Below are 16132 nucleotides of genomic sequence, written 5' to 3' on the forward strand. Positions count from 1 at the left end.
GAGAACCCTAGGGACGAAACCTAGGGGGAAAAACTTCCTAATGGGGACTGAACATGTCTTGTCCCATACACTGTTCACATCTTGATTTGTCTTTTTTGTTTCTTGATGTGTACTTTGAATTTGGATATGAAATATTTATTAAAAAACTACACTGTTCACATTTACAAAAAAAATGATTTTCTGTACCGTTTGAAATTGATTGTTCTTTTTTCAAATTGGGGCCATGGGAGCATATTAGTGAAAGACCTTGACCATTAATTGATTAACAAAATATGATGTACATGCATATAATTTAGATCACTATTTTAGTGACCAAATCCCTCTCATATTTCTTTACAGAGGGAATACATCATAGAAGCTTCTCTTGAATGGTGAATCCAATAACTTTTTTTTCGAACATGTAACTAACGCCTTCGGCTCGCTTCAATGTTTGTAGTTGTCGATAGGTGGTCTACGGATCTGGATGTAATTTTTATTATTTCTAGTGTTCATTGTACTACCATGATTGAAGATGAGTAGATTGAAAGTTTTTTCCGCAGAAAAAAACTAATATTTTGTTGATCAAATTACGGATGAGAATCCGGAGTAGCTCGTGCTGCTTAGAGATTTCTTCTATAAATATATGCTTTCAAGGGCTAGTCCTGAATGACCTTGTTTTTTTTGATTGAAATACATGCGAGACTTGTAAATCTGAACCGACCGGAGGGAGTATGGGAGTATACATGTCGTCTATTTCCAACTCAATAAAAAAACATGCTGGCTATTTATTTATTTTGGAAAATTTCTAATCTATTTATCGTACAATGAATACTAAAAAAATTACATTCAGATCCGTAGACCACGTAGTGACGACTACAAGCACTGAAGCAAGCCGAAGGCGCGCCGCTCTCATCGCTCCTCCATCGTCGGAGTCGGGCCCAACTTGTTGTAGTAGACAGTCGGAAAGTCGTCGTGCTAAGCCCTGTAGGACCAACGCACCAGAATAGCAACCGCCGCAGATGAAGAATACCGTAGATCAGAAGGATCCAACGCGAAGACACACGAACGTAGACGAACAACGACGAGATCCGAGCAAATCCACCAATGATAGATCCACCGGAGACACACCTTCACACGCCCACCAACGGTGCTAGACACATCGCCGGAACGAAGGTTAAACGGGGAGACCTTTATTTCATCTTCAAGAAGCCGCCGCCGTCTTGTCTTTCTGTGCAGGACACAAACCCTAGCAAAACTAGAAAAAATCACTAAAAACGAAGCCCTCCCGCTGACCCTTGCCGAGATCCACCGTGCCCCATGACTCTAGGGCCACCGGAGAGGAGGCGGATTGCAGCAGCACCGGCAGGAGGCAGGAAGCCAGAAACCCTAGCTTTTTTGGAGGAGGTGGCGGCTAGAGATCTAAGCGGAAGTGCACCTGTTGCCTCCTCTGTTTCTTGATCCTGCACTAACATGCCGGCTATTTACCACATTCCCTGTTAATAGTCAATTTAAACTAAGTGGCTACGTCAGCCTGAGATACATACATGCACAAAGCGTGAGCGTGTGTTCGGCAACATACGCAGCAAACTTAGCAGGCTCAAAAAATACAAACTGCTCGCCAAGGAGCAGGAAACCTTCTACAAATTCAAGCCCTGTTTGGATTATCATTTTACTTTGAAATACCCCTGTAAAAAATGCATGCCTTGCCTCGTCATTCTGTTTCCAGCTCAAAATTACTCAGTGGCCGGTATGATACAGGCGTAAGTTAAACACCTCCGCATTTGATTACACCGTTGACCGTTCCCAAGCGCGCCCTCAGGCTCCACTTGGAACTGGTGTAATTTTATACAACTGCATTTAGCTCACAGGTGTATAACAGCAGCCACAACTGATATCCTAGGTGTGTACCATAAATCGGCTGATTACGAGCCTAAACGAGGATACAAGCGTAAACATTACAGGCCTAATACAATGAACCAACCACCTCGGCGTTTTCTAACCAGCCAATGTTTTAAGGAGGGAAAACGATATTCCAAGCGGGCTCTCCGTAGCAGCGGAAAACAAGCCACGCGACGGCCAGTCACTTGAACAATTGTCAAAACGTCACCCTAGATCCTGCGATATTCCCGTGAAGTCAAGGAGTTGCCGATAAAATCCTCATGAGCGTCAATGGATGTTTCTTCCTTTTACGCAATGAAACTTCTCAGCACCGCTTCAATTTGCTTCTGTGAAAACATGAGATATCCTTTATATATTAGATCAAATATGAACAAAAGAGCGGTAAATAGGGGCAGTTGCAGTCATGTACAAGTACAAGATGTGAGTCCAGAATGTTTGGAACTAACAACCACACATTCGGGCTTTATACTACTGGCTAACCACTTGGCCTTGCAATAAACCACCATGTAAATAGAAAAGAATGCTGCAGTGGACTGCACAATCCTTTACCTTTGGACCTTATACTAGTCAGATCTGCAAGATGCCGCATTGTTGGCCTCCCGTGCGGGCAATTCCAAGGTGACCTTAGTCCTGTTAGATTTTTCAGTATCTGAAGTGCAAAAGCAAACATTAATTCATCGTTTGAAGCATTACATCTTTCTGGATAGTGAGTGGCTGCACAAATGGACTAAAGCAAGCATTGGATTATGCTTCTGAAAATACCCAAGTCACATAAAAACTAAACTAATACGTGTATTTTTGAGGAAGGATCTATCTAGGTCACCGCAGCCGAATTTTTGTAATTACCTTCTTCATTTCAGTTTTCGTCAGTGGATCGCCAATCATAGTAGACATTCGGCAAGCCCTCGAAGCAAACATAGCACGAACCCTCGAAGGGCAAACAGAATCAGTTTTATCCATCTTATAGCTACTAATTATTGAACAGTCACCTTGACTGTCAGAAAGCATGCAAATCAGCTCCTTCACATCTAAATCAAGAGAAATGAAAGTAAGTCTACAGTTTTGAGTTTTTTACGAGCGTAAAATCAGACATGGTACAACAATAAGTGATACCTTGAACACCAAATGTAATATTTTTACTAAATGGCACAGCTTTCAAAAGATAATGACTGCCAGGAGAAGCATGCAAATCTTCTGCTAAAACAAAACCATTTTTTCTGAAACAAGGTGACAGAAGAATGTGAGCTACCTAGGATTTAATCACCTCCAAACACTATTAATTCAAACTAGAAAGATACAGCGTGTCTACAGGAGGGATGAAGGACCATGCGTGATTCAAGAATCAAGATGGTATGCACTTATCGAAAATAAATACACCTAGCTGGTGCAATTAATAATTTATCATGCATGAATTGATATTTTCAAGAACCAGATATAAGCAGAAAACTTTTTTTTTTCGAGAAAACGCAAAAAGGCTTTTGCGTTTCATTATATTGAAAAGAGAGAGATAGTTTGTTACATCCTCCTAGGAGGCACCATTACAGGTGAGAAACACAAAGTAACTTCAGTGGACATCCCAGGTCTGTGGGAGGATGACACGCAGGCCTCGAGCACCCGCGGTCGCCCAGAGCGCAGCTTCTTCTTTGATCTTTGCAACCAAGACGCTAGTCGAAGGGGTGGCCGCATTGAAGACACAATCGTTGCGATGCTTCCAGGTCATCCAAGGGATCAGCAGCGTCGCGGATGTAAGTCCTTTGCGCATCAGCTTGGGCGTGGTCTGCCGCGCCGTGTGCCACCAGGTCGACAGGGAGTTTTCACCATTAGGCGCGCTGCAAGGAAGGTGCAGCCAAGACAGGATGTCGTGCCAAATCTGCTTGGTGAAGGGGCAGTTCATGATCAGGTGGTTCATCGATTCCGGCATCTGATCACATAGCGGGCAGCGAGGAGGGTGCGGCAGTCCGCGGCGAGCGAGACGATCAGCTGTCCAACAGCGTCCCAAGCTAGCGAGCCAGTGGAAGAACTTCACTCGCGGGGGGGGGGCCAGCCTTTCCAGTTAAGTTTCCATGCCGGGCAGGAAGTAGAGCCATGGAAGGTGGCGAGGTACGCGGACTGGGCGGTGTATGTGCCAGCAGCATTCCACTTCCAATGGAGCTGGTCTGGATCAGCAGAGAGAGTGATATTCTCAATGGCCCTCCAGGTTAGCAAGTATTGGCCAATCTCTTGAATGCCAAGGGCGCCATGAATGTCTGAAGCCCATGTGTGCGCCTGAAGGCCATCGGCCATTGTTCTTATTTTGCGGCGGCGCTTGGGGATGAGGGCGTATAGCTGGGGGGCGATCTCAGAGATGGCTTGCCCGTTGATCCATCGGTCTTCCCAGAACAATGCTCGCCGACCATCGCCAAGGACCATGGAGGTGGACGCAAAGAAGAATGCACGTTCCTCACTGGAGAACTGCAGATCGAGGCCAGCCCAAGCCCTGTTTCCGTCCATGCGCGCGAACCAGAGCCATCTGGTGCGCAAGGCAAGGCCCGTGCGCTCCAGGTCATGGATGCCGAGGCCGCCTAGGCGTGTAGGGCGGCAGACGCGGCGCCAGTTCACGTGGCAGTTGCCGCCTTGAGCCTCGGTGCGGCCAGTCCAGAGGAAGCCTCTCTGGATCTTCTCGAGGAGTTTGAGGACTTTCTTCGGCGGCGCGAGCACAAGGAGTTGATGCAGGGGAATTGCACAGAGCACGGATTTGACAAAAGCGAGGCGTCCAGCCTTGTTCATGAGGTGCGCCTTCCAAGTGGGCAGCTTCCCGGCAGTCTTGTCGACAACGGGTTGTAGTTGGGCGGCAGTCGGGCGTCGCAAGGTGAGGGGGATACCTAGATAGGTGATGGGGAACTGCGCGATGGGGCATCCCAGCGTCGCGATGGCCAGAGCGACCTCCTCGTCTGCGCAACGAATCATCGTGGCCGTGCTCTTCTGGAAGTTTACCCGCAGGCCTGAAGCTCTGCCAAAAAGCTGCAGGATCTCTCTGACCGCCAACGTGTCGCTAGGCGAGGGGTGGCAGAAGAGGATGACGTCGTCGGCATAAAGCGAGATGATGGGGATCGCACGACGGGGGTGCAGCTGTTGCAGGATGTTGAGCTCGGCAGCCCGGCGAAACAAGCGCCCCAACGTGTCGACAGCAAGCACAAAGAGCTGCGGTGACACCGGGTCGCCCTGGCGGAGTCCACATCGATGCCAGATCGCCGGGCCAGGCGCGCCATTTAGGAGGACTCGGGTGCTGGCCGACGAGAGCAGGATGGCGATCCAGTCGAGGAAGCGATCACCGAACCCATATCGACGCAAGGCCTCGAAGAGGAAGGGCCATGAGACGGAGTCGAAGGCGCGGGTGAGATCAAGCTTGAGGAGGATGCGCGGAGTTCCCAGCTGGTGGAGGAGGCGCGCCGACTGTCGCACAATCAAGAAGTTGTCGTGGAGGCTGCGTCCGGGGATGAAGGCGTTCTGGATGGGACTGATCAAGTCATTCAGCTTGGGCGCGAGGCGGAGAGATAACACCTTCGCGAAGATCTTGGCGACGAGGTGGATGAGGCTGATGGGCCTGTAGTCAAACAGGCTGGCAGCGTCGGCGCGCTTTGGGATGAGTGTGAGCAGCGCCTGGTTCAGACAACTGAAACCTCGTCCACGGAGCGAATGAAGCTGCTGGAAGGCGCAGACAAAGTCGTGCTTGACGACGGGCCAGCAGGATCGAAGGAACTCCGCGGTAAAGCCGTCAGGGCCGGGCGCCTTGCGCGCCGGCAGGCGTTTGATGGCTTGCCAAATCTCATCTTCAGTGAATGGGGCCTCCAGGTCGTCGAGGGCGGCCGGCTCGATGAGATGCTGCAGGTCAAGGGCGCAATCTCGAGGTCGATCGGTCCCGAGCAGAGAATCTCGGCCATGTCAGTCTGGTCGGTGAGCACGACGCCGTCAACCGATAGGGAGTGGATCCTGTTCTTCTGCTTGCGATAGGTGCATTGGCGATGGAAGAAGGATGTGTTGGCGTCGCCGTCTTTGAGAGAAGAGATGTGCGCGCGCTGTCGAGCCAGAGTTCGCTCGAGCGAAGCGAGGCCAAGGTATGACAGCTTGATCTGTCGGCGGAGCCAGTCCTCGTGGGGCGTGAGCTGGCGAAGCTCCTGGGCCGAGTCAAGACGCAGGAGCAGCTCGCGCGAGATCGCGAGCTGGTCGCGGATGTTGCCCACGGCGCGAGCGCTCTAGCTCGTGAGTCTGCGCGCGGTGGCCTTCATGCGCCGCATTATGCGGCGGAACGGGCTCGGGTCGTCCACCGAAATCCAAGCAGCCGCAACCACGTCTTGGAAGCCGGCAATGCGCGTCCAGTATTCCTCGAATTGGAAGCGCCGGTGCACCGGGGGCGAGGGCGAGCAGTCCAGCATGAGCGGGCTGTGATCAGATACAACCGAGGCAAGGCAGCGAAGGTGGCACTCGCCGTGTCGCTCCTCCCACCGTGGTGCATAGTACTCGGTCGAGGTGAACCAGCGTGGGCGGGGTCTGCTCATTTGACCATGTGTATCGTCGACCATTGAGGTAAACCTCCTTAAGCGCGAGGTCGTTGATAACACGACGGAAGCGCCCCATCATGCGTCTGTTAGTATTCCCGTTGTTCTTGTCTTCGTCGCGGTAGATCAAGTTGAAGTCTCCGCAAAGCATCCAAGGGCCGTCGCAATTAGCACGGACGTCGCGGATTTCCTGAAGAAACGCGATCTTCTCCTGGTCCTGCTGCGGCCCATATACAATGGTCAGCCACCAAGGGGCGTCAACGCTCGATGGAGTCGAAACCTGGGTAGTGAGCGTGTTGGGGCTGAACATGTGATTGTCAACAATCACCATCCTGCTCTTCCAGGCCAGCAGGATACCGCCGCGAGTGCCAATCGCCGGCAGGTAAACAGTCATCAAAGTCCGAACCAAGCGTTTCGAGGACAGTGGACATGTGGATGACTCCATCTTGGTTTCCTGGAAGCAGACGATTGACGCGTCGGTAGACACGATCAGCGAGCGAATGGCGGTGCGCCTAGCGCGGGTGTTTAGTCCGCGCACATTCCAGACAATAATCTTCAGGCCATAATCCATAAAAGCATGATCGACACAGGGGGCACAAGCGCACAGCTAGGCCTCGATCGGCCTGCCAGCGATGACCGTAGTAACCGGTGCGACAGAGGGGTCGGCGGGAAGCTCGCGCCCAACTAGTGCCGCAATGGCCGCAAGGACAGTCTTGGGGATCGGCGCGGCAAACATGTCATCATAAGCTTTCATGGCCTCCGGGGTGATCGCCTGATCCACGTCAACGACGCCGAGCGTGCGCAGTATTTGCACCTGCGTGCGGCGTGCGGCAGTGGGCGGTGCCCCGGTCTTCGTCTTGGCCGCGGTGGCTGAGCGCCCGCGCCGAGGTTGGGCGAAGCTCAGCGGCTGTCTTCTCGGTTTACGGCCCGGAGCGGGGAGGACCGAGCTGAGCTGCCTGGTGGCCGCGACGAGAAAGTCGCCAAGGGTCCAAGAGCTTGTCGAGGTGGCACGCGGGCGGCTGCGGCGGAGCGTGACAGGGGGGGACGCGAAGCGTGTCGCACTTCCGATGGTCGGCGTTGGCGTCTGGACTACATCTTCATCCAATGGGTCGTCAGCGAGAGGGCCGGAGGGCGGTGGCCTGGGGAGTCCAAGTTTTGGGGCCTTTGAAGGATCTGCAATTGTGTGTGGGCCGCTCCAGGGCTTGCGGGCTGGCCATCAGGCGCATCAGCAGTCGGAGCAATCAGCTGGCCATGGGTTGGCGGCTGGGCGGCACCAGGTTGGAAATCACGCGCGTCTGCCCGCGTGGATAGATCAGCATGTGGTGCGGCGGCGGTAGGCGCTGATGTGCATGAACTGACACCTTGTCCCGACAAAGGGTCATCATCCACTGTGTCGACGGGCGGCGCCATTGGTTGGGGGTCCAGGACCGCGCTGCAGGTGGGCTCAACAACAGTCGTCGTGCCCACCAGGTCGCTAGGCGACGCATGTGACGGGGCCGCGTCTGGCCCGGCGTCAGAGGTGGGGGGGGGGGGGGTTGGCGCCAGCAGGTGGGGGCCAGATGGGGCAGCGACATGCGTGTCCCCCTGCTGAGGCGATCTTGTCGGGGGAGTTGGCACCAGTGGTTGGGGGCCAACAGGGGAAGCGACATGCACGGACTCCCGCTGAGGCGATCTTGTCGGCCTGGGATCTGCTGCCGCCGCAGCCTTGGCGAGCGCAGTCTCCTTTCTTTCACGCTTTTTCTTTCCTCCCCTCTTTCCTCTTTTAGCTTTGTGACGAGAGGGGTGGCCCTGGGTGCAGGCGGTGGGCCAGGCGTCCATACATCGGGCCGGCGACGGTACGGGAGGTGGCGTGTCTGCGCGCACGGCGGTGCAGACTCCGGACCAGCGATCGGCGACGGCGAGGCCGTCAGCGCGGTGCTGGCCACGGAGGTGCATCCAGCTGGCAGTGTCGACAGCCATGCCGTCGGCACGTCCCTCCTGAGCAGCGGCAGTGCGGCGGCGCTTGCGGCCGCGGCGACGCGAACGGCCGCGTCCGGGGCCCTGGCCGGCATCGACATCGCCATCAGCCGCCGCACGCCGTCACCCGCGCCATCTAGGCGAGCTGCATGACTGGAGGGGGCGCGAGCTCGGTCGACGTCGGATCGGGCAAGGGCGATGGCGATGGGGTACATGAGGGTGGTGACCGTGGGGGCGGAGGAGGCGGTGCGTCCCGGAGTGACCTCGACGATCTCCAGCGTCGCAGCGCGGCGGATGTCGGCAGGGTCGTGCGCGCGACCAGAGAGGCGGAACGTGGCCAGGTCGGCGCGGGAGCGCGTCTGCGGATGGAGGCGCTCAATCCAGACATCGGTCCCGAGGATGTGCTCCGCCGTCGCTAAGTGCCAGGCATGGGCGGGGATGCCGCGGAGCTCGAGCTCGACGCGGTATTCGAACCCACCGGAGCCGGCGTGGGCAAGTTTGCACCATGGGCGAAGCGACAGTGAGAAGCGCGGGCAGCGGATGTAGTGGTCGCCGTTCATGCGGTCCTTGGAGGCGCGGGAGCCGAAGATGATCAGGAAATCTTCCGGCTTGTGGAGGTGGGTGGTGAAGTCACCTTCTTCAAAACCGAAAGTGGAGTAGAGGAGCTCAGCGACGTCGTCGGCGGACACCTGGGGACGAGTCCCAGCGTTGGTGGCCACCATCGCCCGGCTGAGCACCTCCTCCGCTTCCTCCATCTCAACGGTGCGCGACATGATGATACGCGCTGGTGCAGCAGCGTTCACGTGCGCGACCGGAGCTGGGGCCGGTGGTTGGGGGGCGACCTGCACAACCGGAGCAGGAGCCGGTGTCTGGGGCGCGGCAGTCCGCAGGGCGGCGGGGGGGGTCGCGGCCGGCGTGGTGCTCAGCAGCCCTTGGGGCGGCGGGTGGAACGTGCCCAGCGCGGCGGTGGAAGTTGTCACATCCACGGGAGTCGTGGCCGGAGATGAGGCACCGCCGGCAGCGAATGTCATTGGTGCAGTCGCGGACGCGGTGGCGGGGGTCGAGGCAGCGGAAACAGAGCCCGGCAAGCTCTTCGGGGGACGGGCTGCGCTGGCGACGGGCTCCGCGCAAGCTCGCGGCGAGGCCGACGTCGATTCCTGCGGCGCGGTTGCTGGTAGCCGTCGGCGTCCACCGAGGCGCCGCGCGAGACTCGGTGCACCTCCGAGCGGGGGCCAAGGCGGGCGGAGGCGGGCAGCCTGGGGGCCGCCGGGGCAGGGCCGCTGGGCGCCGGCGCGAGGACGATGTCGCGGACGGGCGGAGCCGGCGGTGGGGTGCGAGCGACGTCGCGGTAGGAACGAGAGGGAGCCGCGCTGTCCGACCCGGAATCAGACCAGCGGCTGTCGCCGGAGGAGACGCGCTCGCCGGAGAGGGAGCGGGTGGGTGAGGGGGGGGGGCCATGGCAGAGCGAGGGAGGAGGGCTACCGACGTGGAGTCGACGGCGGCGGGGCTGGTGGAGAGGGGAGCTAGGGGAGCGGGAGGGGCGCTAGGAGCGGAGCCATCACGCCATAAGCAGAAAACTTCCCCTTGAAGAACAAAACAACAACAGATGTATGGATATCATAGGTTATGTGTTACTCCCTCCGGTTAAGTATTAGCTGTCTAGGTAAAGTCAAACAAAAATATTTGGATCAGATTATTGAAAGCACATGTATATATTAGTCTCGGCAAGTGCTTTCGCAGAATGTATTTTTACTATGGATGTCCGGAAATCTGTTTCATGTAGCTTGGCAAGGAAATTTTGAATCATGGATACCACTTTTAACGGGTTTCATAACAATGGTCTTGATAGAAATAGTAGTCAAATTTGTAGTTTGAAGACCATGCCCATGTCCAAAACAACAGCTTTTGGGGAAGAAACAGTACTTCACATGTTCTTTGAAGAACCATATACTGAATTTAACTATAACCAAACATCTGTCAAACAGGCAACTGATGGTTACTGCATTAAAGACTACACATTTCAATATTAAAGTTGTTAGATACTTAGATCCACGTTTTGAGCAGTCAGAACCAAAGTAGTAGGACAAAAGGAAATGTACCTGATAGTGTTCATGTGCATAGATACGATAACTTCTTCCTCCGGTGAAAGTTCAAGTCTCAGTGGCCTAGCGTTAGAACACAATCAGAAACCCTCCTCCAATGCAAGAGAAAAAAAATGCTACGGAAGGTATGGATAAACGTGGACATTGTAAAGTCATTCCTTGAACTACCCTACCATAACCATTCACTTGTTGATGTTATTTTTGCCAAGGCAAGTACCCCCTTGGGGGACCAATTTCCTTTGGTTTGGAGGAATTTTGTAGGATTTTCATAGGATAGGATTTTTATAGGAAAAATTCCTTCAGAGCTCTTTGGTTTGTAGGAATGAAATCCTATTCCTATGGAGGAATTCTTCCTGTCCTTCACATTTCATAGGAAAATAAACATTAGCCTAGACTCAATGGAAAAAATCCTATGGTGTGAATCAAAGGGCATCTCCTTTTCTATTCCTATGCATAGGATTTGAGATGCATGTCATCTCATTTCCTATGACTTTCCTATTCCTATGATTTTTTAATCCTATGAACCAAAGGAGGCCTTGGTGTTGAGAAGTTCCATGTACAGAATAACACATGAAAATAATGGGGCTTGTTTACTCACTGAAGAAGAGGCTGTATGTTTAACGTTGTTGACTGTGACAGGCTCTCAAAGTTGTACTTCTCATCAGCAGCATGCTTGAGAACATAAAAAAAAACGATATGAGGTACCTTGCGGGGTGCTACTCATATATCTTGGGATTTGTATAATGGTGTCACTGTTACACTGAAAAATATGTAGATGTACCTGATCTACAATAAATAGGTCTTGTTCCAGCTTTCCGATGATAAAACCGAGATTAAACTGCCCAACAACCTGAAGATGAGATAGTTAGTATCCTAAGAAATAACTGCATATAACACAATGCTTTGAATATTGCCACTTGTTTTACAAGAACGATGACTGTCACATTCGAGCAAATAAACAACAAGGCCATAACAACAGATTTCTTGAAAGTAAAGTCCACATCTGCAAGGTGCTTGTAAAATTGTAACAGCAACATGACCCTATGGTACTTGGCAGTTGCCTTGAACAGGAACATACTACAATTCCAATAGATCAAGTTCTCTCTCGATACAACTCCAATAAATCAAGTTCTCTCTGGATACTACAATTCCAACATCTGCAAGGTGCTTGTAAAATTGGAACAGCGACATGACCCTATGGTACTCAGCATACTACAATTCCAATAGATCAAGTTCTCTCTGGATACAACGTATGGCAAATTCTATATGTGGCCACTCCAAAAGCACCGATTGGACATAATATCCAATTTCACAAATCATGATTGCTAACATCCATTATGGCTCCTCCCAATTACTGAGTGCATCAGAACTGTTTTAACATGTCATTTCAGAAAAGAAAAACTAATCTTGCAAGGAAACTAGGCACAGTCATCACCGTTCACCTAAGACTCATTCATCAGGCAAATGGTTTAACAAATATAATGTTATATGGAACCACTGAAAGAAAATGAGAATATTAAGAACATGGAGCTATTTCAAGAACCTTCATTTCTCCAAAATTATCTTTGCTGAAAAACCTGTCCAGCTCATTGGTGGCTGCAGCTAAATAATTAGATTTTCCCTCGTCGTCATTTGGTACATAATTATCCAGTGTTGCGGCTTTATAACACCTAGGTGAAGACAATTAAAGTAGTCAAAAACCAAACTCCTGATGGCAAAAGAACTTGTTTATAACAACAGCATACGTGTTACCTTGCAGTTTTCTCAGAACAATGGACTCTGTTTTCATGTGATACAATAAAACCGCGTTTTCTTCTTCTCCTAAGCTCATCAATTGTAAACTGCACTGAATAAGATACTGATGTAGAGCACACCGAAGTGTCATTATCATGACCATCAAGTAAAGTTATATTGGACGGTGTATTTGGGGGTTCGGTATCCTTCAAACATTGATCGGGAGCACCAAAATTTGAAAGGCATCGATCATTCTGTTCATCCTGCATTGCAGCATTCATTATATAATCTATCCCACTGAACACATCTCAAAAACAACTGATTTGCGCCAAAACACAGCTTAGCTAATCAGAGAAACTAAGGAGTTGTCGAAAATGCCAGAAGTAGATTCATGATTATTGAACTGCATGCACCAAATCAATTCACCCAAAAGCTTAAACTGATGGAGAAAAGTGGGCAATATATTTCCCTATCTCGACATGGTATCGACGTGGGTTGCAACTATATTTATTAATAGCATTTTGGCCGGGTCTTGAACTCAATATCTCTTGGCTCTGATTACCAAATTGAATTGCATGCACCTAACCATTTCACCCAAAAGCTTAAGCTGATGGGGAGAGACGGGCAATATATTTCAAAAATGATGCCTATAACTCACTAACAGTTCAAAAGTTCACTGTGAACTTCATAATACAATTTTAAAAGGCAGAGATACTTAAGAAGAGTGCTACAAAACAAACAGTTAAAGGCAAGTGGAAGAAGAGAAACAAAAATAAAACAATATTGGCAGCAGTAGTCTAATCTCCTCCAGAAATCTGACTGACAGAACCGTCTCACTGCAAAATTAAATCAGCCTTACCACATCAAATTCTGTACTGTGGACATCACATGGATTGAGGAGATGCGCTTCAGTACTAGGAGACGCAACATTAGGTGGTTCAGAATGCTGTAATGAAACTTCTGTCCTCTTAGGTACAAAAGGTTGTGGAGAATGATCCCACAGGCTAATTTGCTGAAGTGAGTTGGCATCTGAAATACCAGGTGCATTTGCTTCTAAACTTGTTCTTCTCACTTGCCCTGAGCATGTACCTCTTCTCAGCACTGGAGCTTCAGTACTAGGAGACCCAACATTAGGTGGTTCAGAATGCTGTAATGAAACTTCTGTCCTCTTAGGTACAAAAGGTTGTGGAGAATGATCCCACAGGCTAATTTGCTGAAGTGAGTTGGCATCTGAAATACCAGGTGCATTTGCTTCTAAACTTGTTCTTCTCACTTGCCCTGAGCATGTACCCCTTCTCAGCACTGGAGCTTCAGTAATAAGATTGCAACTGTCTTCATGCTTCCTCTTGTTTAGTGATAGAAAGTTCATAAGAGAAGACTGAACAATAGTTGAAGGGGAGGATTGAGCAGCAAGCCCTGTTCTAACATGATTTTCTCTTACTGGATTACTTCTAAAATCAGCACGGGGTCTTTTTGGCTGCTCATACCGCAATGCTGAAAACCAAGGAGATCTATCAACCTCAGTGTCTGGGCTCCTTGGCAAGGGGCTCATGTCTCCAGATGCAGCTCCAGTGGCTACCCTTGTCGCAGAAGAACTTACTTTCTGATCCTTCAGTGGGTCCTGATCATCACTATCTGTGTCTTCCTTGCAGTTATCATTTTCAGGCGATGAAACATTTTCCTTGTCCATTAAATATGTGCTTTTAATAGGTTCATCAACCATAGGGTCATCTTCCTTTACAGGATCTTCAGTGTGATTGACCTTTTCAGGATCTTCAATGTGGTTGATGGAAAAACTGCACTGTTGAGGGCTGTACAGATTTTCAATAGCCTCCCGTAAAGAAAACAAAATAGTATGCTCGGATGAGAAGAAAATTTTCCTCTTATCAGGTGCGACATTCACATCATAAGATGTGGTTGGGATGCAAAAATTTAGGACAGCCACAGGGTATTGCCTGGAATTGGAACTCCTGTACAGTTCATTAACAAGTTTGGTGACCTTTGGCATGTCCACGGGTCTGCCATTTACATAGAAGAATTGTCTATCTCCTGAATTGCGACCAGTGCCCGGTCCAGGCTTGGAAAGGAAACCTTCTACCTGACAGCCCTCAGAGAGGGCCAGGTTGAAGGGCTCCAGGCATTTGAAAGTGTTCAAACCAAAGACCGTAATGATATTGTCCTTCAGTGAACTGCTTCCTTGAGTTTTAACCACCACCATCTTAGAATTCTTGCCCACAGTATTTGTGCAAAGTAATCTGACCCCTTTGGCAATTAAGGCGTAAGCCTAAAGCAGGAAAGACCAGACAATTAGTAATGGAAGATTATAACAACAAAAAAGAAGTACTCCCTCCGTTCTTTTTTATAAGACGTTTCAAACAGCTGAGATTGAAATGTCTACAACGTCTTATAATAGTGAACAAAGGGAGTAAGTTTCAGCATCTATCATAATAAAACATCCTACTGTGAGAAGCAAAACATCAAGATAAATATGATTAAGCAGAACAGTTAGGCTTCAACATGCAAAAATTAATAAATTTGCATGTAGCACTTGCAAAGAAATACAGAAAACAAGATGTGAAACTCACATGTAGCAAGGAGATGACTTTCCCGTACTCCTTCCTGATATTCCTACTAAACTCCTTGCCCCGAACCGGCAAGGTGGAGAAGAGTTTCTCGATGGTTACGGTGGTCCCGACTTGCCGTGCAATCTTCCTCTCACTGATCACCACGCCCGAGTGCTCAAACTCCAAATGTGTGCCGACCGACTCATCTTTAGTCCTTGTCTCGACCGTCAGTTTCCCCAATGCACAGAGGGAGCTCAACGCCTCCCCCCGGAACCCGAAGGTGACCACGGAGTTGAGATCGGAGAAATCCGATATCTTGGACGTGTGGTGCTTCAGAGCGAGTGCCTAAGACGTGACGGGACGGCAGCAGCATGGTACGGTCAGCAACCAATGGCAGGCCGGAAAAGGACAGAGGATGCAGAGATTAGAAATGAGGGGTTGCGTTTGTGCGTGCCTGGAAATTGCCGGGCGAGATGCCGCTGCCGTTATCGGCGACCTTGAACCATTCTTCGCCGTAGGCCTTGAGGCCGACCTCGACGGTGGTGGCGCCGGCGTCGAGGCTGTTCTCCACGAGCTCCTTCACTGCGGAGGAGAGGTCGAAAATGACTTGGCCGGAGCAAATCCGGTGCACCACTGTTTTGCCGATAGGCTTTATCGCCGGCGAGGCTCCTCCCATCCCCACTAAACCAGTAAACCCTACCGCAGCTCGACCTCGAGACGAGGGTTTCGTTCCTCCTCCTCCTCCTCCTCCTCCTCTCTCTCTCTCTCTCTCTCTCTCTCTCTCCCTTGCGCGCTACGGGCAGAGACCGGCCGGGCCACACTGCCACAGTCGTCCGTCTGCCTCTCAGTTGGGCCTAGGTGTGGGCTTCACCGGGACTCTGGACTCCTTTTTTTTTCGAAACACCGAGTCTGGACTCCTATGTACCCGCTCGCCGCGGCAGAATGCCGAGCAAATGCACATAGCGAATGCAGCTCGGCCGGCCCATCTTGCGGTCGCGCCAGCGACTGTGGCGATAGCGTTTGTCTCTGTTTTTTTTTGCTTTTGCTACTTTTCATTTGCTGTTTTCTCTTTATTAATTTTTATTTCCTTTTTTGTTTGTTTTTTATTCCATTTTGTTCTTTTAAATACATGTTGAATATTCTCTCAAAAATTGCAAGAACATTTTTCTAAAACTAATGTGAATATTTTTCAAACACATGTTGAACCTTTTCCAAACACATATTGAACTTTTTCCAAACACATAATAAACATCTTTAGAATACACGGTGAGCAATTCTTAAACATGCGGAGAAATTTTTTCAACCCATGGTGAAGATTTTTTTTAATTCATGAATATTTTTTCCAAATTTGTGAACATGGTGG

At 50.6% G+C, this 16132-nt stretch overlaps 1 protein-coding gene and 1 pseudogene across 5 annotated transcripts; both read right to left on the reverse strand.

Moving 5' to 3' along the window:
* Nucleotides 1-1667: 1667 nt before the first annotated feature.
* On the reverse strand, nucleotides 1668-15613 carry PMS1 (DNA mismatch repair protein). Of its 5 annotated transcripts, none has more exons than XM_087527991.1 (12): nucleotides 15224-15613; nucleotides 14791-15114; nucleotides 13065-14489; nucleotides 12224-12459; nucleotides 12015-12141; nucleotides 11253-11321; nucleotides 11070-11143; nucleotides 10469-10534; nucleotides 2992-3095; nucleotides 2725-2906; nucleotides 2428-2527; nucleotides 1668-2204 (listed from the first exon to the last, which is right to left on the reverse strand). In XM_087527991.1, the coding sequence occupies exons 1-12, from the start codon at nucleotides 15443-15445 to the stop codon at nucleotides 2194-2196; spliced, it is 2940 nt and encodes a 979-aa protein (XP_087384117.1). In that variant the 5' UTR covers nucleotides 15446-15613; the 3' UTR covers nucleotides 1668-2193. The 5 variants fall into 5 exon arrangements, 3 of the variants coding, with proteins under 3 accessions (XP_087384117.1, XP_048534611.2, XP_087384118.1); XM_048678654.2 differs by having other exon boundaries at nucleotides 12224-12468; nucleotides 15224-15610; XR_015608226.1 differs by lacking the exons at nucleotides 2725-2906; nucleotides 2992-3095 and having other exon boundaries at nucleotides 12224-12468; nucleotides 15224-15612.
* LOC147965256 (uncharacterized) lies at nucleotides 5795-7115 on the reverse strand (annotated as a pseudogene).
* Nucleotides 15614-16132: the final 519 nt, after the last annotated feature.

This window comes from Triticum urartu, chromosome 6A (assembly GCF_056163025.1).
Source record: "Triticum urartu cultivar PI428250 chromosome 6A, HENAU_Tu73, whole genome shotgun sequence".
Classification (NCBI taxonomy): domain Eukaryota; kingdom Viridiplantae; phylum Streptophyta; class Magnoliopsida; order Poales; family Poaceae; genus Triticum; species Triticum urartu.